The sequence below is a fragment of the Colius striatus genome, chromosome 2 (genome assembly GCF_028858725.1).
Source record: "Colius striatus isolate bColStr4 chromosome 2, bColStr4.1.hap1, whole genome shotgun sequence".
NCBI classification, from domain to species: domain Eukaryota; kingdom Metazoa; phylum Chordata; class Aves; order Coliiformes; family Coliidae; genus Colius; species Colius striatus.
The window spans coordinates 112,183,898-112,211,338 of NC_084760.1; the positions used below are offsets into that span (position 1 = coordinate 112,183,898).

General features: G+C 42.9%; 1 protein-coding gene across 1 annotated transcript in view; it reads right to left on the bottom strand.

Moving 5' to 3' along the window:
- The window catches only part of LOC104556803 (uncharacterized), a 72,862-nt gene that overhangs the window by 14,796 nt on the left and 30,625 nt on the right, over positions 1-27,441 (bottom strand). Inside the window, exons 4-9 of the mRNA XM_061989652.1 lie at positions 21,997-22,215; positions 19,301-19,484; positions 7,469-7,575; positions 4,756-4,832; positions 2,411-2,497; positions 262-373 (exon numbers count right to left, since the gene is read on the bottom strand). Coding sequence (XP_061845636.1) covers positions 262-367 — 106 coding nt within the window. The 5' untranslated portion in view covers positions 368-373; positions 2,411-2,497; positions 4,756-4,832; ... (1 more) ...; positions 19,301-19,484; positions 21,997-22,215. The remainder of the gene's footprint in view (positions 1-261; positions 374-2,410; positions 2,498-4,755; positions 4,833-7,468; positions 7,576-19,300; positions 19,485-21,996; positions 22,216-27,441) is intronic.

Genomic DNA, 27,441 nt, shown 5'->3' on the forward strand with positions numbered 1-27,441 from the left:
TTCCACCAGGACTACAAGGGCAGTGTATGCAAAGGCTTCTCATCTGCCACTAGATCCTTGGATTTTAAGGGACTAGAAAGGGCTTGGGCACCTGACTGTAACACCTGGAAGTAGCTGGTGCATCCTCCGTCTTTCACAGATCAAGGTATTTGATGAAGGAATAAGATAACAAACAGATCTATCCCATTTAAGGCACCTTATATCATTCAGTCATATAATGCATAAAATCCACCTCTGAACAAAGACAATTTGTTGTATTACCTTTGAATATTCCAGTGGCATTTCCAGCATTCAGTATCACCATGACAATGAAAGTAGCCAAAGACAGAAACATCACAAAAATCTTCAGCTTGTGCATAGCGTCCATTTTATCCTGCAATAAATTAGAGGGTTGGGTTTTTTTTGCTATCCTAATGTTTGCTGGGTTTGTTCCATGTCCCTGGAACTGTTTTAGAAATAATATTACAAATTTCCCAGTTTTAACTGCTAACTTTTGTTTGTAGTTAGTTTTCATAACTAACTACAAAGGCCTTGCATGGGCTAGGAGTATCTATCTTTGAAACAGCATCCTCTTGACAGCAGTGTCAGCAGCTCAGAAAATAGCCCAAAACCAGGGCAAGCAACAAATGCTTCCCCAGAATACTCTTCCAACAACTCAAAGATTTCTAGTAGTAGCATCTTCAACAGTCTACCACAGGTTTTTAAGATTATACAGTCTCTGGAGTCATGAAGTTATCCAATGATCCATTGAAAAACCTGTGTCAATGTCTGTTCCAACCTCTACCAGTCCCTAGCCCTGCTAAAGACACCCATACAAGTTTCAGGTGGAGAACAAACACCATAGACCCCTAGGGAAAGCTGCCTGGGTTCTGAATAACCCTAACCCACAGAAGCAGAGAAGTCTTGCTGGGTTGCAGAATTGAAATGGGAAGCTGTGGCATGCCCAGCAAGCAGCCTGCTCTGCCAGCACCCATCCCTTAAGTGGCATAGTGCAAGAGACATAGCTCATGTTTGCCTATGGGTATGTTGCAAAGGTTTTAAGGTCGAAATAATTAGCAAGCAGTTGTAAGAGACTGATCCCATCTCATCTTACATCACTACTGCAGTTTCATTGAAGCAAACAATTTTATTTTCTTTTACTTAAGCCTATCAATTTTGCACACTAGGAAGGAAATATGAAAACATCAAAGTCTTGTCTTTGCAGCTGACTGTCTTTTAATTCAATATAGCTTTTCACATTTACCTCTCTAATCCTATAATTCCTACAAAATAATAGCTTCTTTTCATGGTAGTATTACCTCCTCGTCTACTGGCTGCAAGTAAGATTTAATGCTTTAGCAGGTCAAGAATTTTATAGATTGTAAAATCTACAGAGAAACCTTGAGATGAGTGTAGTAAGTAGTGACTCAAGCTCTCCCAATTGATATTTCCATTAGTCCAGCATTTGTTTTACCAAGGAAAAAAGTTTTGTACCACCCATAAGAGCAAGCATACATGTATCCACATGATTGGTAATAGCTTCATTTCCCCTCACAGCCCAGCACTTGAGCTGCCTTCTCTATATGATGATACTTCAATGCTTTCCAGGGCTGGTAGGAATCACAACTGAGTTGTCTCAAACTGCTCAGCACTGAGCTAATAAATTTCAGTTCCCACTTCAGAGGATGGTTTTATAGTTCCGGGCTTTGTCAACTGCTTGAGCTGCATCCAGATACATCATAAGGAAGAGGGGAATTCTCTTCTCTGTAAATTCATACAAGCTTTTCCCTTTTCAGTTCCATCTAAGTAGAAAACTACTCTCTTTAAAATTTAAATCCTCTGTAAAAGAACCGATTTAACTCCAGGTATTAAATCCCAATTAGATTTATGTCAGTCAAATCCCTAAACAACATATTGTTTTCAACAGATGCACTGAATTAGCAAATTCTGAAAAGTCCATTGTACTGTTAAAGATACAATTTCTGACTCAGGAAATAACCAACCTGAAGATTTCTGAAAGCCAGGAAACTGTAGGAGAGGAAATATCATTGAAAACTTGTTCTATTCTTATATTCTTTCCTTGAACATTGACATCTGGCCACTCCAAACAGGTACATGAGACTAGATGGTTCTTTGATCTCACTGTCAGGCCAAATCTATGTTCTCCTGACAGCCCTGTAATTGAATTCAACACCACATTTCTTTTTTATTAGTGTATTTGGAAGAGACTTGATTACACCGCTTCAGACAAACCCATAATTGCTTAAGGAACAACAGGAGGAAAGCCTTATTTTAAAACCGGTCAACGGTTTCACTACTTTCACCTCCCACTTTCCTCTAATTTATTGCTGGCAATAAATGTCTGCAGTATTTCCCTGCCTGCAGTTATCATTCACAAAAACCCTTTAGAAGAAACAGAAATGTTACTCACAAGGATCCACACAGGCTTTTTGGCAGTCTCTTACAGCTGCAGTTCGGCTACCACCAGCGCTGGAAAGTCTCTGCCTTTCGACCTTATCTAAAGAGATTTTACACAACTTTCAGCAGATGAATAAATGCACTATTTTAAAGAGAATCACAGTAGTTAGACACGCTTTCTGTCTGTGAGCTGCGAACTCCAGTTGGCTAAAGCCTCCCAAAAACAAGCACTTATGCAAGAGAAATGTGATTACTTAACGTGAGCCTTTTATAACAGCCAGAGCAACGCGCGCTCCCAACTCGCGGACAAAGGCCGGTGGCTGCGCGCCCACCTCGTCCTTTCCTGTCACTGCCACAAGGAGGGAAACTGAGCACTTCAGTGCTAAATATTGCATCTCAAAGACAGAGCTAGGGCAGTGCTCCTGTGAAGGAGGCTGGGTCCAGGAACAGCCTCAATTTGGGGTTTGGGGAAGCTAGACATATAACACATACCAAGGTCTGGATCCTGTGAGGAGCTACAGATCTTCCTGTAGCCCCAGAGGGAGGTGAAGGCTGAGCTCTTCTCAGGGCTTGGCATTCAGGAGGCATTTTATAGTGTTCAGCATTATGTAGATATGAGTAAACTCCCTTGCACAACAAGCACATGTATAGTAATCCTGTATTTTTATACTTCACATCTATTCCTTGCAATGCAATGCATACTGTGTTGCAAATCCCCAAACCTGACCTCAAAGCTGGACTTTGATTCCTAGATCTGATGGACTCTAGGAGAGTCTTCCCAATGTTAGAACCACAGAGGAAGTACAGGTGATCAGATAACCCCAGGTCTGAAGTGTTAAATAGACTTTTCCAAGATTATTTCTTTAGAGATCGGTTTCAAGTGAATTGGACAACTAAATTTTTGTTTGCAGATACAGAAAAGGCTCCTGTCCCTCATGCAAACCAGTCCCACAGATGCAGAGCAAGCCATGGTAGCTGATCAATCTCTACCTGCATATTTGCCTGCTACAGGACTGCAGTCTCACCATATGTACTATTTTATATTTCTGTTTGTTTCCCCTCAAATGGGAACTATTACAGATGATGAAAGATGAGCTTCAAAGTGTTGTCCTGTGCAACTACAGTGCCCTCCAAGCAGACAGTCCTGATGGGACTCTCCCCTGACAAATATAAAAGCAGTGAATAAAGTTGTACCTATCCTCACCCACTAAAAGCAACATAATGGGGCTGGGAATAAATCCTGCTTGGGCTTCCTTGGCCCTTGGGATCAGGGTACAAAGCCTACACCAACATGGATTTGCCAGCTGTGGGGAAGGGCAGGGCATCCAGCCAGCACTCCTGTTGCCTACCTTACCTATGTATGCGTGATGAGGAAAGCAGGGGCTTAAGTATGATTATTTCATATCAGCCAGACAATATGTTATAGTTTACACACTGATCAGAAGAATTACTCACACATAACCTGCTCCTTGAAGAAAACTAAGGCCTGAGCTCACAGTATGGTGACATTAGCCTCTCTCTCTCTCCCTTTTTCATTTTGTGTATCCCCCCAGATATGCACACAGTGACTCTTCCCATGTCTTAGAAACTGCTTTCAAATTACAAGTTTATAAGCACTGTTACAGTAAGTATGGGTTGAAATACAAGCAAAACCATTATGTACATCATATGGCCCTCTCTTCCTGGTGTATTAAAGTCCACAGGGCACTTTATCCACACTGGACCATATCATATGGCCCATTTATATGCTGTTTTTACTCACTGGACAGTCCAAACAACCTCTGCATGATGTCAGATATTACATTCTCATCCAACAAAGGTGTGATATTCATTTAATACAGATAACTATCTTACACATCCCTGTTAAGCATAGCTGATCAGCTAGGTCCACGCTGATCTAATTCCAGAGTAGGTTCTTCGTGTGCAAAAGTGTTGGCCAGGTGGGAGAAAGAATACACTTTACTGTCCCATGTTCTTGCTGGTTATTTCATAATGCATCTTGTTGCAGTCAGACAACTGGATGCAACGCCACCATAGCAGTAAGCCTCCTGCTCTTGCCAGGCAGAAGCTTTAGGCTCATGTTCCGGGTTTCAAAAGGTATTTTTTCAGAATAAATGACAATACAGGCCTTGGATAAAATATACAAAATTATTTGATCATGCAGCTCTACAGAAATCCCCTGAAATATGTTTGTAAAGTACAGAGGAATGTACTTGGTGCTTATAGATGTGTTAAAACTGAATAGCTCTTGCTTCATTAGGCTGCACAGCACTGGCCAAGAGTGGGAACACTCAGCCCAGCTACAGGTCTAAGACATCAGTGTCAAACTCAAAGCAAGTATTTAGGGAAAGGCCTTACCTTTCTAATGTCTCTTCAATGAAAAACTTTTAAACTTACATCTTCCACATGGGTTTCAGCTGAATATCCTTGCTGGCCTGTTGGGGAAGAAAAATTACATTGTCAGATGAGTGACAAATGCAGTTATATACATCTCAGCCAAGAAATGGCTGTTAATGTTTGCATACACAGACACAGGGAAGCACGATACATTCCTCTGTGAGCGTAGATTGCGTCTTGAAATCAAGATCCTTGGCAATAACATTAAAAGAAATCACTCAAACCAATTCCACAAACACAGGCAGTGGTCACTATTTTAAGACAAGTTGATTTGAATCAAATTTGGGTAATAATAGAAGAAAACAACTTCTAGCTAACAGTTATTTTACTATCATGGCAGTTTTCCACAGATAAGCAGGGGAATATACACACCTTCTCTGTATTACAAACAGTCTTTAAAGAAAGGTCTACCTTTAGAGCCCTCATTTGTAATTTCCCAGAGGGAAAAAAAATGGGAAAAAAGTTGCTTTTGAAGAATGAAATGAAATCTACCATTCCCTTCCCTGCCCATGCATACTCTCTGCAGCATCCCAGTGTGTTCCACCACCATCAGTGCACTTCAGACACCAGTTCACACAATATCAGGACTGGCTGTAATGGGGACACAGCTCTACTGTCACTCCCTCAATGCACTAGAAAGCAACATAAGCATTTACAATGTGCTGAGCTAGCATGAGCAGACTTTGCACCAGAATTTATGTTCTGATGATTAGAGGAAAATCTTTTTAAACATGAATCCTCCTCCTCGTAGCCGAAATAAAACATTCAGCACAGATAATTTGAGTCCCAGTACAGGAAGTGGAAGCCAATGGTGTTTTACCCAATGGTACCACTGTGGAGGCCCTGCCCTTGAAATAAACTCATTTTACACTGTGCAGAGAGTAGTTTACCTGTGGGCAGATGTCTTGGTTTTGGCTGGGATAGAGTTAATTTTCTTCCTAGTAGCTGCTACAAGACTATGTTTTGGATTTGTGCTAAGAACAGCATTGATAACACAGAGATGTTGTGGTTATTGCTGAGCAGTGCTTACACAGGATCAACGCCTTTTCTGCTTCTCCTGCCTTGACAGTGAGTGGGCTGTGGGTTCACAAGAAGCTGGGAGGGAGAGTGGCCAGGACAGCTGACCCAAACTAGTCACAGGATTATTCAATACCATAGGACATCATGCCCAGTACATAAACTGGGAGGGGTTGGTGGGGAGGGGCAGATGGCTGCTCAGGCATCAGTCAGCACACAGTGTGATAGACAATTGCTTTGTGCATCACCTGTATTTTTTTCCTTGGGATTTATTCCTCTTACTCTAGTTTATTCTTTTTCATTATTACTATTATTTATATATTTTTTGTTTCATTTTAGTTCATAAACTATTGTTATCTCAACTCACAGGGTTTTTTTCCTGATTCTCCTCCCCATCCCACTGTGAGGGCAAGGGGAGGAGTGAGAGAGTTGCTGCACGGTGCTTAGTTGCTGGCTGTAGTTAAAACTCAACAGCAGCTTAGTGGCCAACATTGTCATTAGCAGGAAACTTCAGGAAGCAAAGCACCAGAAAATCTCAACAAGGAAGACCTTCATGTCATCTATAACAGAGGTATTTCTCTCATCTGGAGACCAATACAAATAGTTGAACAAAACACGTGACAAGGTGATGGTTATATTCACTTCCAGCCAAGCAACTGAAAATAAAACAGCCTATGAAAATGAGCAGCTCTCCAAACTAAAGATGCACTGCACTGGCAAGGAAAAGTCAACCTGAAAAGCAGCTCTGTGTGAGTCCCAATTGCAGATGTGACAGATGAACAACACAGCTCCTTGTTCCTGACACAGCCACCAATAGGGATCCCTGGGTCAAGTCAGAAACTCTTCTTGCCCTGAACCATGCTGAACTGCAAGACAGTCATGGCAGCTACCCTGAACACCCCCCCCAGCAAGGTAGGAGCTCAGCAACTCCAAACCAGACCACCAAAGCATTTTTAAATCAGTCAACAGCAATGACTGATTTAAAAACCAAAATGCCTTCTGCACGCTCAGAGCTCTAGTTTAATCTTAACAACTCCTTGCTCTAATTCCTAATATGCCAGGCAAACTGGCACCCAAGGGTCAGTGACCTCATTGGAAACCATTTCCAGGCCAAGTTCAGCAAATGTTGACAACCAAATATATTAATCTTTTAGCAGCTCAAACATCCTAATCCTGCAGTGAGTTAATCTAGGTGCCTTCAGTGCCAGGGATTAGCCTTTCTGTGCTGCTGGAACGGATGGGATTTGACCAGGCACACTAGGATGGGCACACAGCGAAGAGGATCTGTGTTAGCAATCCCCTTTGGGTATTTTAAGAAGGAAAATAATCTGCTTTTTATTGTTGGATAACAGAACAGAACCACCCTTTGGCAACTGGGAAATCTCCCTAGGTTTGAGGGAGCAAGAATAATCATAGGAATCCACTACCCACTTCTTTTCAGCCAGACTTTAAGGCAGTTGCTAAAATTCATTAGCTGATCTCCAAATCTTTTCGTTGAACTCTAGATTAAGGACATTGTTTTAAACATTTAAGTAACTGAAAACTAACCCTTGTCCCACTCTTGAGAGAAAGAGGGAAAAAAAGACAATGCACTTAGGAATGAAGCTAAGCTTCACAAGACAAACAGAAAATGTTTTCCCCAGATGTTCTCACTTACTGGTTAAGCATTGGGAAGTTTGCTTCCTTCAAGGGCAGCCCAAGAGCCTGCAGCAGTGTCTGGCAGGCAGCATCCACAGCGTGAGACCAGGAGCACGGCAGCCCTTTCTGGAGGTGGGAATCAGAGTACAGGTATGAGAAACCAGAAGCTCACCTGTGCAACCCACCCCTTCAAACAGGATGAACAAGGACACATTTGCAGGGCCGATATCTTCATTGCATAAACTTTATTTTATTCAATCACATGGCACTACTGCTGCCCACAGGACTCCCCCATGTCCTCCCCCATCACTGAAGGAGTGACATACACCAGCAGCATCTATTCAGTACTTTGTTTGGCCAGCATCACTTCCGTATCCTTATGAATTCTAAGAGTACAAACATAGCCTCCTGTGTAGCCTCTCAGCCCTCACCACTATCACCCCTGAATGCTTCAGACCTACAACGCTATGAGAAAGAGCAAAAGCACCCAAGAAACAAGCCTCTTAAACTGACAGCAGCACAGAAGTCTAAAAGCCCTCTATGGGTGCAGATAGCCATTTTGCAGAACCCATGTGGCTACCCAGCACAGTCAGGAACAGAGACAGACAGGAAGAGAGAAAAGGCACCTGGATTGCAGTCAGAGCACAAGTTTTCCTGACTTCTTCGAGAGCACAGACCTGCCTTCATTTTATAGCTGTAGCATCCAGGTCAGCGAGAACCTCGGACAGAAAGCCTGCTTTGTAACTTCAGTGGCCTGATTTTCTTTATAGCATTTTTATGGCACTTTATATATGTTTAAATGCAGTGATGTCACCTCTAATTGACAGCATTCAATGCATCTCTCAAATGGGCAACATGCATCTCAAGCTGAGTATCTAGAAAATGACAAACACAGCAAGCATTTTGATTGCAGTAGTTTTCCTACAAGAGGGCAGCATGAAGCTTACACAGCCACCTTCAGTTTGAAGCAGCTGAATGCCTGACTTTGGCATGAATATTCCTTTAATATAACAATTTTGCAGCCTAATTGTCTAGATATTTTTAAGGACAACTGGAATATATATAAAATGCCATCACATGGCTATATATCACCTCCTACGTGAATCATTAGCAGAACTGGAACATTTAGTTCCATCACTGCAGGAAATTAGTGGAACAGAACTCCTTGCAAGACCTTACAGACAAGGAAGGTGATTCTTACTAAAAAGACTGGAAGTTGATTCTGCCCACTCTCCCACCAATATACTCACAGGCACAGAGATTTGTGCATCATACAGGATCACCTGTGTACAGCAGGCAGCACATGGGACAACATAATCATTGCTTCACTGCATCTCCTAGGCTCCTCCTGATTTTTAGATGCATCTTTCATATCCTTTAGCAGTAGATACTACAATCTTGTGCCTCATCCCTCAAGAATTTCAAGCAAAACTGAGTCTTTTGCTATCCTTATCTAGGTATTTCACAGCTCCAGTACCACTAGTCATCATCTTGTCACCTCATCTCTAAGGCTTTAATTTGTTCTCTAGTTATTGGAGTGAACCACATGGGATGGCTCTGCAGCAATGAATACATGCTATTCCTTTAACCCTTCACCTGTTGTTGTACTAGTGTCTTCAGCCACACATTTCCATTCACACCAATTTTAACTTTTCGTGGATCAGGGCAGGGAACTGCCTTGGCAAAAAATTGCACAGCTTTTGGCTGGTCATACAGACATATGGAGGTTGAGGATTTGAACATACCGTGGCAAATTTTAGACAGTAGCCCCTTTAATACAATTGCCCTGTCCCCTTCCTTTTAGGAAAAATACCTTTTCTTAGAGGCTGGTTCTGCCAGCCTCTACCCTCATCTCTCCCACCACGAGGACATGCATAACAACTTCACAGACCTACAACTTCACAGAATCATTCTGCTACTTTTCACACAGGCAAAAAAAAAAAAAGCACATTCTTTGCTCAGATTGAACTTCCAAACTCCCAAGCTGCCTTTCAGAACATAGAAAAGTTAAAGTAATCAGGTAGCTATTTTAGTCAAATATACAACAAAACACCAGCTTCTTCCTAAACTTAGACAAAAACATCAAAACCTTTTGTATTTAGCTTTTTTTTTTTTTTCTGGGAAAATAAAGTCTGAGGCAAGCAAGAAACAGTGGGAAATGGCAGCACCAAGGGAAAACTGCAGCCAAAGAAGACATTTTGGTGAAGTCAGAGGTGAGGAAAGGGAGCTCTAGCACGAAGCATAAAGAAGCTATAACCATGTTGTAATTTTTGCCAGAGGTGGGTCCAACTTGGATCTGGGGAAGTTTCCACCAACTTCTCACAGGGGCCCCCACGCTGCAGCCCTCACCTCACTACCAAAACTAGCTCTAGACAAATCCAACACATCTGCCTGCTCCTGCAGGTGTAAATGAAGACCTAACCCCAAAGCACAAGATGAACTGACAAAACCTCCTCTTTGGACCTGAGATGCCTTAGGAGAGACTTGTCCTTTGGAAAGTTTAAGTTTCTTCCTCAGGTAACACAAAAAGGTATCTAAACAGGCATCCAAAAAGGTCAGCAGCAAGATCAGCCTCCTCTTTTGAAAACCCCTAGCAGCAAACTGATGACTGAGCTCCCTTAGTGTCAGGAAAAAAACAATCAGAATCCCAGCCCTGTGCTCCTTCAGCATGAACTGAAGGCAGTGTGATCTCTGCAACATCAGCCTCTTACTATATTTTTCACTGAATACCAAAAACCTGTGTTGTCTTAATCCAAACACCCTTCAGGGTTATCATGGTGCAACTTTTGCACCTCAATCTTCAAAGCAGTGTCTGCCCTTCCTCCTTTTCTTCTTTCCAACTAATTAATTTTTAGTGAAACTTACGGTGTTAGCAGTTTTGACCTGGTTATTCTGTTGAGGCTTGTCTAGAGTCAAAATGCACAAAGCTTTAGCAGTGCCATCAACACAAGCTCACTCTTGTGTCTGGGAAGCTACCTCAACTGCCAGCTCTCTGGATAATTATGACAACATCCTTTTCTACTGCATCACAGCTTCCAAATGTCTGACAATTCTATCAGCACAGGATTTTGGTAGTCTCAGCCTAAGGCACATTACTGGCACTTAACATGGGCCATACGTAATACAGGTGGCTGACCAGTCAATGCCCACATTTTCATCAGCAGCAGAAGCCCAAACTGGTAAAAGTTGAGACATATTGTGGCTTTAAGTCTGTGAAAATGACAATACCAGCATCATTCTCACCAGGTTTTGGGTCTGGTTTTTTTTTAGAGACACAGAAAAGTTATTACTGCAAACCAAATTTATAGGCTACATAATCTGCTGGTCTACCACATGGCCATGCAAAGCTCCTATGTATAAATAACAGCAGATATAAGACTCACTTTGAACAACTATCTGTAAGCAACCGTGAATCAAGGAGAAACAGGACTAGTATTAATTACTGAAAGACTTGCTCTGACCACAGATATTTTCTGAGACACCTCACCAGTGATGCAAGAAGCAGAACACATGAGCTCTACCTTTAAAAATCAGGTAATACACACAGAAAAGAACAACAGCTAGGGTTTTTTCCTGATATGTAAAATAACCCACATCTGACATGCAAGACATTTTTCTTTTAAGTGAGTTTGAACCACAACTCCAGCGTTTTCCCTCCTACATCATTTGCAGAAAGTGTAGTTCAAACCTACCTGTTACAGTAATAAAACAAAGTAATAACTACTAGATCCATCATTCATTATGATGAAAGGACTATCTGTCATGGCTGGATCACATTAGATAAGTGTAGGCTGTAAATCTCCTCTGATTTTACTCACCTCACCATAAAAAGAGCACTTGCCCAATCAAAGCTACTGAGCCAGAAATATGCTCTCAAGACATGAAAGTTTTCCAGGAACACATCTCTCTCTTGGCAGGATTCATCCGAAAGGAGAGCCCTGGGTGATATGGCACAGCAGTGAAAGTTTTCTTAAGCAATATGCCATGCAATAGAAAGTGGAAGTGTTTGAAAAGGAGAGGATTTCAGTTTTGCTGGAGGAAGAGATATCATTATCATTTCATAAAACTCTTAATATTAAAAGCCATTATGCTACAGGTTCACACCTGGTGTACTGAAACTCCACTTCCAAAGGCTGTTCCACCTGTCACATACATCTTTTATACACCAACTTCTACACACAACAGAAAATTAATACTTAAAACCAAACAGAGCCCCTCAAAGTCCCTCTAGGCTCTCCTAGCTTCAGCATCATCAGGATGCTATCCAGAGATGCCTGCAGAATGTCTGCAGATACTGGTGGCTTATCCAGACTCCTGGATACACAGCACCAGAACAGCCCTGCTACAATTACACCCCCTCATTCATCACAGGAGTCAGGCATGCCCAAAAGGACACTAGCCTCAAGATAAAGGAACTCAGACCATATCACAAGGAGTGCTAGGCCAAGGCCTCCAGCTAGACTATCTGGATAAGGCCAGAGCTTGCTGCTCAAAACTACTCCTTCAACGGCAGACTGTCTTACAGACAGTGAGATTTCATCACCAGTCAATACAGTTTGCAGAGATGTTTCAGAGAAACCATTTCCATAGCACTTAAAAAAAAAAATCCCCAAACCTCTGAAATTACCCTGAGAACACAAGAGGAATATAGATGTTAACAAAAAAATAAAATAAACAACAAAAAATCACTGGGCTTGAGTCTTCACCTAACTGAAAGCAAAAACCGACTTGTGGACAGAAACTTAACAGACAGCAACAAGCTTAACAGGCTTAGGAACCCTGTGGTAGACAATGGGGAGTCTCCAGACAGTGACATTGACAGGCTTCTCCATCTTCTTTTTACAAGAAGACAAAATAGTTATGATCTTAAATCTAGACCTGCTCCCCAGGTGAAAATATTAGATGAGGTGTCTTCTGAGACAAATAGAAGCAGGGAAAAAAATACATACACACAAATAACAAAAAAAACTTCTGTTGAAAAACCCTGGAAGAGACAGTTACCTGAGGAACAAGAAGTGGAAGAGTAGCAATAGCATTTACTTATGTCAGGAAGCAGCACTCTTCCAAAAAAAGAGACCCCAGGACAGGCACTGTCCTCACTCCAGGCACAGTCCCACAGTACCTGTGCGTGCAGCAGCTTCCATCAGCAGCCTCAGGCCCAGCAAAGGTGTGCACCAAATCCAGGGGTTCACCCAGGGATTACAGTCAATGAAGAAGGCTGGAAAGAAGTTACAATACAAACCCAAAGTGCTCGTAAAGGCAGTAAAACCAGACACCAATCCATCTGCGAAGCAGGCCAAGGCTAAGCTTAAATAGAGCTGCTGGGCAGAGGGTGTGAATGGAGGCCCAAGCTGAGGTTGCTCAGAGCAATTAGGACCCATGGATGAACTGGGAGGGTTTTTGTTGGGGTTGTTGTGTTATTTTTTTTGGCTAAAACCCCACAGCTGCAGCAGGTCACAGCCAGGAAGACAGAGGAAGAGCATGACTGTGTCCTCCATGAGGAGCAATTGCAGCTGGGACGCTTCTTCCCATGGCCTGCAGGAGCACCATGCTGAGATTTAGCACAGTCCTTGTAAATGAGGATGCCTGACCATTATGGTCCTTGTTGGTATTTTCTGCCTGGCCATTGTGACCATCAGGAGTTGTAAGCATCAACACTATGGTTTCTGATATTGGGGACAAGAGGCAGAGCAGTCAAGAAGCTGTACCCCGTTTTTTCCTTTCTGATTTAAAACTCTGCACCCAAAAAGCAACCAGATTTTACTTCAGTGCCACATAAACCTTGATGAAAAAAGAAAAATCACAGATGCACTGCATCTTGAAAGGCTAGTTAAACTAGTCTTTGCTGGGTATACCACAAAGCTCTGGTAGAGAAGACCTCCAAATTATTTCTCATTAGTGCCTGCAGACTTTTTTCTCCCTCTTTTTTTTTTTTCCCTTTGTGTTTCTGTCACGTTCCTCCTTTCACACACTTTTTTTGGCATCTGCATCCCCCTTCCTGGTCCCTTGTAAAAATCTCTCCCTTCCATAATGGAGCTTTTCACAAAGCTCCAGGGTAGCGCCCCTCTCTCAGAAAGACAAGCAGGACATTCTTTCCACTTCCAGGCTTGGGATGCCACAAACATACTCTACAACTGCTTGAGAACAGTTTAATGGGGAAAATGCCAGTAGGTGGTGTCCAAGAATAGCTTCTGGAATCAGCAATGTCAGTAAAACCTGTGCTACACTCGGCTCCTCATGAAGCTCTTGGCATTTGCACAGTAGAAGGAGGTTACTACAGAGGGGGCTACAGTGGCATCTCCACTTACAGCACCTTCAGATGACATCTGCTGCCTTCCTCCAGTCTTCAGGCTGTTTGCTGGGCATTGCTCCCAAAGCTTCTCTCTTATGAGATTTCTTCACTGAAGAAGGTAGCTGTGTGATGGACCAGGCTACCATCCGGCAGAACAAAGTGTCAGAGTCTTCTTCTTCTTCTTCCTTTACGCACTTGAGGCAAAACCCAACATCTTTAAGTGCCATCTGAGCAAACAGCCACAAATCTAAAGTCACACTGGAAATTCTTAAATAGCAGATAAATGTATGTACATATGTACATGTATGCAGTATCCAATAAAGTCAATGACCACTTCAACTGAACCTACTTAAGACAGCATGTTTTCAAAGGTACATTTAAACTAAGAACAGAAGTGCCCACCACATGCATTTCTGCCCTGGAGACTATGTCATGGTGGTATAACCAGACATGCTTCTCATGGCTTCTTTGCTGTAGAGACAGAATTGACTTGCTGTCTTTTGGTTCTAGCCAAGTGAGGAAGGAGTAAAAGGCATGGAGAACAGATGTGGCCTGAGAGAACTTCCTTTCCAACCTGGGTCTCAGCTACAGCCCTCCTCTGTTTTCTAACTTCCAATTCCCTTTTCTATCATTTTGTGATTCCCTGCACAGCAGCACTTCCATATTTTCTGCTCTTTGTTATTGAGCTCCTGCTAGTCCCTCGCCCCCCCATGCCATGTTTCTTCTGTGTTCCTCCTGCAGTACAGTGCCTGGCTGGAGCCCCATCCTCACTTGCCCTTAAGCTTTAATGGGATTAAAATGACAACTACATTGTCCTGTAGTAAGCTGAACAAATGCTAAATAAGTATTCTGTTCGCAGCTGGAAACAAAAACTATGGTTCCTATTTACAGGTTTTTCTCTGCCATTAGAGCCACTCCTTGTTACGGTTCTACTTACTTCCACTTTTAGCAAAAGCAGGTATTGCCCAGGCTGTGAGCAGCAAGCTACCTGCTGGCTCTGCCTAAAGCATGTTATTTCATCCAGGAGTAGAAATACCTTCCTGTTTTGAAAGCCTCGCTGCTGCAATGTAATAAGTCATCAAGGAAACACTAGAGAAATGTTGTCCTGGGCATTTTAACTTGATTTGCTTCCTGGAGTTAAATAAATGGCTGCAGACACACACCAACGTGCTCAGGGAGCTGCAGGGAGAAGAGTCTGATCAACTGCAAAAACTCAAGGTTACATTTTGACCCAAAACAGTAAAAGGATGTCATTTGTCTGAAGATGAACTCTACTTATTTTCTCAGACAACTTCTATCACAACTGTAGGAGAATAAAAGGTTGGTTAGATTGGTGTAGAGACCACCAGAGAGCATGGGGAGATGCAGTATCTGTTGTGATAGCTGGTGGTGCATAAGGACACAGCTCTGAACCCAAGCTCTGTAGGCACTGAGGAAACAGAGAGCTTGAATATACCTGGCCTGGAGACAGAGAATGGAGTGAAAGAGAAACTCTTTCCTCCACTTTGGCACTGTTTCTTTAGAACAGAACATTTTAAGGTTATCCTTCTCCATAATCAGCCTTTTGGGAGAACAATGGCTAATGCTGCCTTTGAGGAATCAGTGCCCTGCTTATCTTATCTCATCTCCACACCTCTTAGTACAGCTTCCTTCCTGTTCCAGGCACGTGGCTTGGTTTATGGGAACAAGTTTTTGGGAACCCAGGCTTTAGTAGCTGTAGGTCTCAGCTGAAGCCCGCATGGATGGTGAGGTGCAAGTCAGAAGTGGCACAGGTTGAAAAGCAAGAAGCCTAAGTGGATGGCATAGGATGTATCCCATGGCCTCATCCTATACCACTAACTTGCCCAAATAGGATAAAACCAGGAGCCCCATTTGCAGCATTGGAGAGGCAGAGAGCAGCTGGGTGGGCAATGTCACAGCACAAAGTCTTTCCCACCAGCAAACTTTGGGATTTTTACAAAGACAAAACTATGAGGAACATACAGGTCTCTCACACATACCATGTGCAGTCCACGTTCACTAAATGCTAGATCATAGGCCATAGGTGTATCCCAAAGCCACTTCAGCTAGCCAAGGGGCTTTCTGGGGATTCTTTGGGCCACCCTTAGCTCTTGCCCCATTGGGACATTTTATCTTGTTTATCCCACTGCGATTGCTATCCGACAGAGAAGTCACCAGGATCCAGTGACTAGGGCACAAATGAGAGTCAGGAAAACTGGTTTCTGTTCCCACCTCTGTTACTGATTTGCTTTATATTCTTGAGTAGCTAATTAAGCCTCAGCTTTCTCCACTTTAGAACTGTGATAATTACATTTATCTCTCTTTGTGAAGAGCAAGGTCTTGAAGACATTTGGATAAAAGCCCTCAAAGAGACAAGTGTTGTTATAGTTAGTTATAATAATCTTGACCCTCCCTGAATTTATAAAACTTGTCTTGTTCCAGTGACTATATTTCATAGACAAGGCAGAAAAAACAGGAGCCTAATTACAGAGTGACTCCACATTCTGCTGCAGGCTCCTTACATTGCATTTATTTGGCTAAACATAGCTTACCCACAGCCTGCTAGTTACGTTGCACAGGTCCTAAGGGAACTGTCAGTATTGCAATGATATGACCATCACTGCAAAGCAACAAGGGATTTTTTGTCAGGCTGTGTTGGTGATTAAAAAGCACCATAATAGCTTTTAACTTCTGAAGTAACAGCGGAAAGTACTAAGCTACGGGGATTCTGGCATTGCATAAATGACTTTTTTTCAGAACAAGGAAAAAAAATAAGATATTGCTCTTCAAAGATGTTTGGCACCTTAATTTCTCTTTAGGTGCCTAAATATCAGGTGAAATTGTGAAATTTGCTCTACAAAGCAAATAGTTTGAGTGTTACTGATGTTTACAGTGATGAGCCACTCCAAGTTTCATGAGAGACTTCATGTACAGGGCTAGTGGGGAAATCTTGCCCCTCATGCTCTGCATGAGCTTGTTTCACAGACTGCAAGGTTTCATTTTCTACGTAAATAATACGCCCAAGGGCTTACAAAGTTTGAGGCAGAGCTCACTGCTTTTGCTGCTAATACGTACCAAAACATGAGCAAGTGATAACCTCTATAACAACGTATATCAATTTCATAAATTAAACAACGCTGGGGAACAATGCTGGTCCCTGGGAGCACATCTGTGCTGTTTAACTCCTTAGAAAAATGCCTGGTGTGACCCAGGCCAGCCAGCAGTCTCCCAGATAGAGCCTGAACAACTGCAGGAGCTAACATAGAGCTCAGACATTTCTTGAAGTGCAGTTTGCATCTGCCTACTCTGTGCTGAAAGTTTAGGGGTGTGTTATGGTATGGAAAAAAAACCTTACAGGTCTCACAAACCTCAAAAGCTATTGTGCTTTTGGACACAAATAAAGGAGATGCAGAGCAGAAAGGGTTAATTGTACAGGTCAGATGTGCTGCTCCAAATCCTAAGAGCTCCAAAAGAAGAAGGAAGTGTCTGCATTTGCAAATGTGTGAGAGTCTGTGTGGGTGTGAGTGTAAACATGCACATTCAGGGGGAAAAACCTTCCAAGGAAATCACAGAATATCCACCACCAGATTACAAGGAAAAAAGATGCCAAGATCTTTGAATTAATTATTCTCAGTGAATCATTCTTTCAGTTAAAAGCCATACCAGCATTTCCAGAAAAACTTTCAGTTCAGTACATGTAAACAAATGGAAGGAAAACAAACAAACAGCCAAGAAAACCTGAAGATAAAAGGCTTGCGATAATAAGATTAAAGAAGTTAATTGGAGACTGTACTTCTAGAGTCTGTGGCGTTCATAGCTGAGATTCTACAAAACACTTCAGTTTTGACCTGCTGCCCTCAGTCGCTGTAAGCCTATAGCCCAGAAATCCTCTTGCCAATGCCCACCTCACTGTGCAGGCTTTCACTCAGCAACCCATAGAGGCACAAATCTACGTGCCACGAATTTTACATTTTACATTTCTGTAGGTATTTAACTGCTTTGGGTCATAAATACATAACTACAGACAAGGATCTGCATAAGTGCTTTGAATTTGGGCAGTGATTCCCAAACCATGTATACCCCACCACCAGCTTATTACTCTCTATCTCACTTTGCTCTTCACCAAAGATACCAACACCCCTGCTACACATCAACACCTCCGTCTCCTCCACGTTCACATCATACTTGCTCCTCATGTGTAATCCATGATTATAAAACCTTGAACCAACAAGTTTTCCAAAACAGATGAACTGTCTAAAGAATAGGTGGGAAGAAACAGGGCAGAAGTTTTATGATGTGTTTATTTTACTTTACACCCTAGATTTACAGCTGATGAACTCAGGTAGTCATCTACTGTCCTTACTCTGGCTGAATGAATAGTTTGACCTGAAAAGGGAACCAATGAATAAAAGCATCTGACCTTAATTATTCCACAGTTTTAAGTGTTATTCAGGTGGTGATAAAAATACCTATCAGTTTTAAGCCTCTGTTTTCTAGGAAACCACAGGGTGAGTGTCCCTACAAGGAAAGCATGAGGGCACAAGGATAAGAAATTAACACATCAGGGGTTGGTAAGCATGTCAGTATGATTCTTCCCACTCAAAAACAATACTGGTTTGAATGCACTATGCTCCTGCATGCATTGCTATTGCAATATTGCATCTGTAAGAGATTTTGTCAGCCAGAAGAATAAGCCAAGAAACAAACTAAGGCTCTACTAGCAAGTGTTTACTCAGGGCCACTCCAAATGCTGATAATATTAAAGGTTCTTTGAAAAGAATTCACACCACCTGACAGGGAAAAAACAGGAGGGGAAAAAGAAAAGCTCATGTAATGAGAGAAATGGGCTAATGCATTGCAACAAGAACATTTCAGCCTGAGAAGCTGCTGCTGCAATCACTGACTGCCAGAGGGGCAATGTGCCAAAAGGCTTCTGAAATGCGACTGTGGCTGTAGATGAGCAGTAAGAAAATGTCTCACATGCCAGTGCAAACCTCTGCTGTCTCAACACAAAACAGAGAGGGAAAGCCCTGTGTAGTTAGCAGGAAGGCAAGCCCTGGATCACTGGCGTGCATGCCACCTCACAGAGTGCAAGGCAGAAAGGGACAGAAGTAAGCTTGTTCTCCAGCTTAGGAATACTGAAAAAAATATGTAATACTTCTGCAACTGTTGCTCCAAAACCAAAAAAATCTGGCCTGGTTACATAAGGCTTCTGCTGTGTCAGACCAGCTCTCCTTCAGATGAAGCAGGACGCAACTGTGCCTCCGGCTGGAATGCCAGGGGTTTAATTACTGCCTCTGCCATCCCCGCCAACACTGGGTGAGTTGTGACGTCAGCTGGCAAAATCTGATTCGAGTCGGTCAAATTAAGCCAAGTACGTGCTGTCCCCCACCTCTCCTCCTGCCTACCTGAGCAGAGCTGCTCTCCTACATGGTGTGTACATACAGTGGTCAGCACAGAGGGAGAGGGACGGGCTGCAATAAAATCGCCACTGCTGAATACTAATTGATTGGGTTTTTTTCTCTGCCTTGGTTTCACGTTTTTCCCTCACAGGCTTACCTTGGAGACCTCTTCTGTAACTGCAGCCTGCATCAGCCAGCAGTGATGCTATATCTGAAGGGGAAAGGAATCACAGTCATTCCAAGGCAGAGCTTTCCTGGCATATTTTCTGCTTTCCACCTTTTACAGGGAAACATCCTCAGGGCAGGAGCCTTCTGTGTCGTGGGTTATATTCTGTCAGTACCTAACAGATAATAAAGCTGTTTGTAATTACAACAGGCTGAGCAGAGACTGGTGCCGTATATCTGTGGTGGGCACTGTGCCCAGGTGAGTGGGAGGTGAGATTGGCAGTCTGGAGACCTACTGAGGCTCTCAGGGGTCAAACATGGGATTTATTGAGCCAATACTAGATATTTACACCATAGGCAGCAGATTTGAGCTCCTTTATAGTGCAGCAGATAGAAACAGATTATTCCAGACCACAGTTCATACGTCCTAAAATCCCTTCTATGCAGAGTCTCCAGTTTCAAGTTGTTGGTGCTGGAGTTGACAGCTAAAGGTGGTGAGATGAGTCTGACTCCAACTCATTTGACCTCTCACAGTTGCCCTTGTCGATATAGTGATGGTGAAGATATATTTCAATTTGGTGGTCTGTGAATGAACAGTAGTACCAGGCTTATTTTGTTTACAGAGTTATATTCGATTACAGTACTGGCTTTCCCAACATATAAACAAAAAACATGTTCTTGCTAGCGTAATTTATACTGATTCCCATAACTGTGCAAACACACGCATTTTTATGCTAGGATAACCACAAGCACCTTTGCTATGCAAAGACTTTAACATTTGAATTGCATAAAACTGTCATTAAAAAGAGCTCCTTCCTCAAGTAAAGCTCTTCCACAAAAAGCCTTTCTAAAGAAGCTGTAACCTTGGCAGAGAAGAGCAGATACATATCCCTGTCAGAACACATGGAAGAAACAAGCATTGATATCTCACTGCCACTTTTGTGCTGTAAAGCCCGACAGGTCAGAAAGTGGATTTGCACATTAAAAAGCTACTCTGGCACAAATCAATGTGATAGAGCTGCTCTGATGGAATGAAAGCTTCATACAGCAGTGCTGTTATTGCATATTGACCCAGGGTATCCGCAGGCTCTGTCCATTTAACCACTGTACTACTTTCAACAGGGGGTTTGGTGTATCCCATTTTGTGCTGTGTTTCTGCTTTTGGAGAGACCCAATGGATTGTTTGACTTGTTTTTCATTCAGGATGCTGAAGTTATCACAGCTACTGAAACAAGTAGCAGGAAACACGACACCTGAGGACTAGCCACCCTAGCAGGTCACTAACTTGTTATTCAGGTCACAGGTTCTGGGAAAATGTGGCAACCTTGGCTTTGAAGGGCAAATGGAAAGATCAACTCTTCTGCAGATGGTTTGGTCAGGAAATGCCCTTGCCCTCCAGCACTGCTTGTTTAAAAGGCATAGTGCTTCTTTAGGAATAGGAGTGGCTGGTGACCTCGATATTTAACTAACAATTAAATATGATCATTGCAACATAAGGAAAAACCATTATTTTTGGACACAGATGATTTTGGGAAGAGGGTTGGGCAGGCAACTGTTTGGGACGTTCACGTTGCCCTTGGACAGCTCTTTTCTGCTGGGAGGACCACATCACCCTGGGAGCTGCCCACCAGAGCTAATATTGCAGGAGGAAGCCGCAGAGAAAAGATGGGGAGATATTAGAAAGTCACGTGAGGAAGTTGGAAGCAGCTGGGAGAGACACAGAGGAGGGGACAGCTGGAAACTCTGCTTTATTTATTCAGTGGACAAACAAGGCAGCTCCTCCATCAACAATTAGTCACCTCTGTGCTCTTGCCCCAAACTGACAAAGGGTTTAGGTGTGGTGACAGCAACTCCCTCACCTCCCTTACAAAGCCTGGCTCCAGCAGTGAAATGCACAAACCCCAGCTACTTGCCTACACCTCCAATATCAGGTGCCATAAATGCTGGGTAATTAGAATTAACACAAAAAAATGTTCAATAAAGATAGCTAAGGAAATGGGTCTGCTGCCTCCTTAAGGTGGCTTTTGAAACCCACCAGTATATAGGCACAAAGGAAGATTGTGCCTCCTCTCACATAGCCACATCAAGGTTTACTGCATCAACCAAGGGGATCAGGACACCTACCAAAGGCCAAAGTGGACATGGTGTTGCCATCTGCAGTCTAACAGAGACCAAGCCAGCATCTCCTTTCAAAGTACCCACAATGGCTGGAGAGAAGGAAATATTTCTTGGCTTATATTGACATCAGACCACTGGGCAGCAAGGAACATTAGGTTCATGAAACAATAAAAATAGAGGACTATGACCTAATACCTAATCTAGTTACCTAATCTAGTAATGAGGATATTGAAGAAGAGGATTCTTCAAATATCCCTTCTCCACCACCATTTGTGTATGTTCTCCAGTTAACTCTTTTTGAATAGCAGCCTGTAAAGCCTTGCTAGTCTGAGGAACATACTGGTAACCAGCAAAAAGGCTCAGGATTAAGAGAAGTATATTAGTGAAGCACCTGTGAATGTGAACAACTCAATATCAAACCAGTAGAAAAGGCGTCATTGCTAACGGTTGAGGGCTTTCCCCTCCAGATAAATCATCTCACTGAAAGTAACAAGAGAACCACTGCAGCACCCAGTGGAAGTGTCACACGCAGCACATGGAGGGAGAAAAAATCCTGTTTAGCAAACTTACTTTCACTGGCAAATGCTGTATTGAGGTCCTGTTATTTACAGTCTTCCATGGTTTTGAAAGCACAGGTTCTCAGCACTTGGAGCATGTGAGAGGTAGGAGATCCAGTTTCTACACCAGTGGCTCAGAGTTTTTGCTTGGAAAATGGGCCTTGGTTTTCATACCCGGAAAAATGAAGTGCCAGTAGGTCTCTGATCTGACCATAAACAACGCCTCTGGGATCTGTAACAACAAAAGCATGAAGAGATGTTCTAATAACAGAGATGCTAAAGAGCATTATCAAAGGTTGCATGATACAATGCACTATAATATTTAAAATCAAAGAACAAAAGTCTGTTCAGTTGATATATTACACCTAAGATTAGTAATCTGACCAGTAAATGTATTCAGGTCTGCCAGCAGACACCACAGCAGAGACACACAAGGCAAAGAACTTGCAGGCTTCCTAGTAACATCAATCTGCATTTATATAGCACATTTCATTAAGATCTAGAAGAGTTTATTATTAAAACTCTCACAACCTTCCTGTGTGCTAAGAACACAATGCTGTGTCTTTTTAATTGATGGGTAACATGGACTTCACCAAGAAAAAAAAGAGCTGAGGTCAAATAGGGTGAATATCAAAGCAAGACAAGTTAACCCTGCTACTCACCTTCTATAACTCTTGTCTGAAGAAGCAGAAGCAGAAAGCAGACAGGGATGCACTATAAATCAGAAGGTTACACTGCAAGCCATTTCAAAGAAGTTATCACAAACAGTAACTACCAGTTGTGTAGTGCAAACTACCAGTTGTGTAGTGCACCTTGCAACAGAGGTGGATGGTCTATTTCCTAAGCCAAGAATTGACCTCCCAAGGACATCATGTTCAACAGCATCCTGCACACGAACTGGTGCCCGGGGTAAGGCCAGACAGACGGCTTCACGCATGCACAACCAGGGCACGGATGCTCTCCTACAGACAGAGGCAGGATCTTGGGTCCTGGCTCCCATTGATTTTGCTGCTTTTATCAGTATGAGTAGAGGGAAAATCCCCCAAATTGTGTCTGCCTTTCTGAGGCAAATCCCTTTGTGAAAAACACTCCCTCATCACTCAGAGGGAAAGACGTTCTCTCCTGAGCCATGAGAAGCACTCCTGAAATACCAGAGGTGTTCTTTAGACCAACTGTTTTCAATTTTTGGCCAGCAGATCTGTGGCGCCTGTGGCTTACCTTTACTGAGTCCATTAAAGCTAAGAAAATCAGTCTCTTGTCAGTAAGTTTCAATTTACCATCAAAGAAGCTGAGGAGCCCCACATCGTAATTTAAGAGTTCACAAATCAAGAAAGTTTGAAAACCACTACTTCAGAATTTCACACCAAAATTCCCATTCAACCTCTCCCTCTCTGCCTAATGAGATATGACAAGACTATGACCCAAGGCAGCATGGCTGTAGGCATTACAAAGTCTTCTCAAGTTATTCATCAAATGAACAACCTGAGTGAGCCTCACTTCATAGTGAGTCTCTCAGGGCTCAAAGATGCAGCTACAGAGCTGGAAGTCAAATTCTGTGTCTCCCCTTGGGAAGTATTTTCCTGTAAGATTAAACAGTAGTGGTTACTGAATCAACACTGTGAGCACACTTGCTGTACCACCCTTTATCCACTTTCAGAACTCTGTTAAAGAGAAAAAAAAGTTCCAAATGGCAGACTCACAATATTAAAATATGGACTGACTGCATAGTTCCATAGCATAAGGTACCTTCTATATTGCAATGCTGACACAGACATGTCTGTGTGTGCATGCAAGGATGTGTTCTTTGTCACTCTGCTGGCTCACAGGGATCACATCTGACAGAAAAGCTTTACAAGTCTCAAGTACCTGAAACTTTTGGGAAAGTAGACTACAAAGTGAGGAGCCAGACACCACCAGTGCCGTTACTGAAAGAAAGGCCACAGTGGCACCCTGTGACTGCACGATGTCATGGTTTAACCCCAGACAGCAACTGAGCACCACGCAGCCGCTCGCTGCCAAAAACCAGGGCACACCATCAAAGGCCAACATCAGTCAATCCTTGGACTACCCCTTAGACACAAAATCAGAGAAAGCCAAGCTTCACTGGCTCTATGGCTCGTGGTGTGATTTTCTGCTCTTCCTATGGTATCATTGTGCTTTCACTGCCCTTGGGACCTGAGCTGTCCTGATTAGGTGAGGATGTGTTTGTTCTCTGCTCCCTCATCTCCACCTGCAGTACAGGCTCAGGAGAATCTCGCTCTGCTTCACCACTGACCTGTTAAGCCACTTTCCCTCTCGACACCTCTGCTTCCTGATCTTTGAAATGAGGATTATGACCTCCATGAGATACTTTGATGTCCACAGATGAAGTGTGCTGTGGCACATATGCACATTCTCTCTTTTAAATGACAGGTAATACATCATTGTGGGTTTCTTCTTTTGTTTATTCACCTTTACGATTAAAAATGGAAATCAATGAACCACCCTTCAAAAAAAAAAAAAGAAAACACTTTGGATCAGCCTTCTCTTTTGAAGATAATTATGGGAGAGAATGCAATTTTGAAACAATGGATGGCAAAGTGAAACGCTTAGAAACTACAGAGCAGAACGTATTTGTCCACCCCACAGTTCCCTGTTGCGATATTCCTGTCCTCTTCCATTTTCTAAGCCATGTACAAAACATGCTTCTAAAATAAATTATTTAGCTCTGAATTGCTGCAATGCACAGCAGGATGCCTGTCAGAGCAAAGTGTTGCTAATGGAGGATACCTCGGATGATCCTGATGGGAAGAGGAGTTTAGACTGCAACAAGTCCTGACTGAGAATCGTAGAATCACAGAATTGCTTTGGCTAGGATAAACCCTTAAGATCAAGTCCAATCTCTAACCTCACACTGCCAAGCCCACCACTGAACCATGTCTGTCAGCACCTCATCTACACATCTTTTCAACATCTCCTTGGAAGGGGACTCCACCATCTCCCTGGGCAGCCTGTGCCAGTGTCTAACAACCCTCTCAGGGAAAAAGTTCTTAGAGAATGGAACTCAACTGTTATCACTGCCTTTTCCTCTCTCACTCCTGCCTTAGCGTGCTCTACAGCCACAGTCTTCACTTCTCTGTCAGTAGCTTAGTGGGGAAGCAGTGGCCAGTTTCCAATCAGTAGCAATTCAGTGTTGCCACCTGCTTAGCAAAGAGGTCACTAATCCACTCTGCCCTGGTCAGGGGTGTGTGGGGCTTTCCCTGAATTCCCTGTGGGGCATTCACAGTCAGTCCCACCCCATTCCTGCAGTTCTCCCTGGGCATCTTTTCTCTTTCCAAAATGGGAAAGTCACCTCTTGTTAGGAGACAGGGAGAAAGAGAATAAAAATGTAGTCACTAGTAATTTAACACATACATAGAAAAACCTTTTGACATGCAGATATTTATGGGAAAAAATCCTTTAGCAGTCTTCTTCTACATCCTCTGGTAGATGTGATGCAGGCATGATACATTATGGCCATAAATCTCCATCTTTAAAATCATGAGGTTGGACTGAAAATCACAAGATTTTTAAATCTATGTATATAATGGTCCTTTTTCTTTGCTACTAGATTTCAGTTGTCAGGAAGGTAGACAAATTCTCAAACTGTTAGAAACTGCCTCTTTAAAATAAATATTAAATGCTTGGATAAAATAAAAGCCAGGTATTTGTGAAATGACAGACCTCAAAATTGAAACTCAAAGACAAAAGAATTGACATTATGAGACTCAGGAGAATATTTTTGAGATGTCATAAAGGCAAAGGAGTCTCAACACAGCAGGAAAGATGAGCCTCTGATGTATTTGGACATCGATTCTCTGTAGAAAGGACTGGAAAAGCTGAAAGATCCTGAATGTGAACAGCCTTCAACCAGCAATTAATGCCTTATCTGACATGTCTTTACGTACATGCCCTTGGTTCCTGGTGCAGACTCCAGTACACAATCTGCAAGACAAACATTTCTGATACGCACGTGCACTGCACCAGACATGCAACAATTCTGTGCACAACCAGATGAGTCACTCACCAGGACCATCTCCCTCAATGCCAGTTTACACCACCTCTGTTACTAAGAGCCCCACAAAACTGTATTCTCCACCAGATTCATGCACAACCAGAGCTTGAACCCCTAAGGACAAAACTCAGATCTGAATAATTCAGGGGACAACAAAAAGCAAGGAAGCCACATGAAATAAATGTCAAGAGGCGGATGTTGTTTCTGGCCCTAGATTCCCTCCTCCATCTATGAAGATGTGATAGCACCAGCTTGTGAAAGCACACAGGCATGCTAAACACCCTCCCTGCACTGTCCATACTGATAACTGTCAGTTGTCTTTCCCACGGGTGAGCGTGGGAGGGCAGCCTTATGAACATTTCCACAGGTACATGGCAGCCTGCAATTTAATCTCAGTAGGCAGTGCCAGGGAAATCCATCCTCGGGACACTTTGAAGCCCCATGGCAAGAAGGCAAATACAGCATCTTCCACTCTGCTCTCCAGCCCCATGCAACACAGCCACAGCACTGTCCTCTCCCAAGCCCTGCCTTGGGCACTCACCCATGGCAAATTTATGCAAGGTTGGGTTTGGTCTCCCAGATCTCTGCCTGAGGATTTGCAGCTGCAAAGCTATAAAGGTCAAAAAAAACCACCGAACCCAAATAGTTTATTAGCACTGAAGTTTTACTGCTGTAATTCTGAAAAGGAGGAATTCCTCTGAACTACTATACACTTGGCTCTAACCACTGCATCAAACTTATTCCCAGACTTTCTTTTATTGTATTACTCAGCTTCTTCTGAGTCTTACAAAAAACAGGACTTTGGTGCCTTGCCACCCAGAAACCAAAGGAAGCTTCTATGAAACCAGCAAACTCCTCCCACCTTCTCACCAATGTCATTAAAAAAGAAAAACAAACCAGAGAGGTTGTACTAGTCAGCCTATAAACCCAGGCGTGAAGAGAGCAATGTCAGTGGCAATGGGGCAAGAAAGGCAGGGTAATTATACCACACCAAAATTGCCATCGTTCTGCATTCCTTTCTGGTGAAGGCCAGCTAAGAATTAGATACACCTTTTTAAATCATCGAAAGGAGTGGCTGCAAGATACAAGGTACTGGGATTAAGATGAAGTTCTGGGCTTGCCAGTTCTCAGCAATGGCTTTGGTGGCTGGGCTGGGCATGTCATTAACTGTTCCCAAATGGTGTTCACATCATGGCACTTCTTTTTCATCTTTATACAATTCTCAGTATTTCAGGAGTCTCAGGCTCCCACCAAGCAAAGGCTGTACAAATGGAAGACAATACCTATCCACAAGTTTCTTTGTACTCAGTCAATCAGTCAAGTTCAGTAACTTGTACTTTATTTCAGAGGAGCACAAATATTTATTGTGTTGCTCTACCTATTACCACAGGGTCCACAAGCTCAGGCCCTTAAGCTTGAAACCTC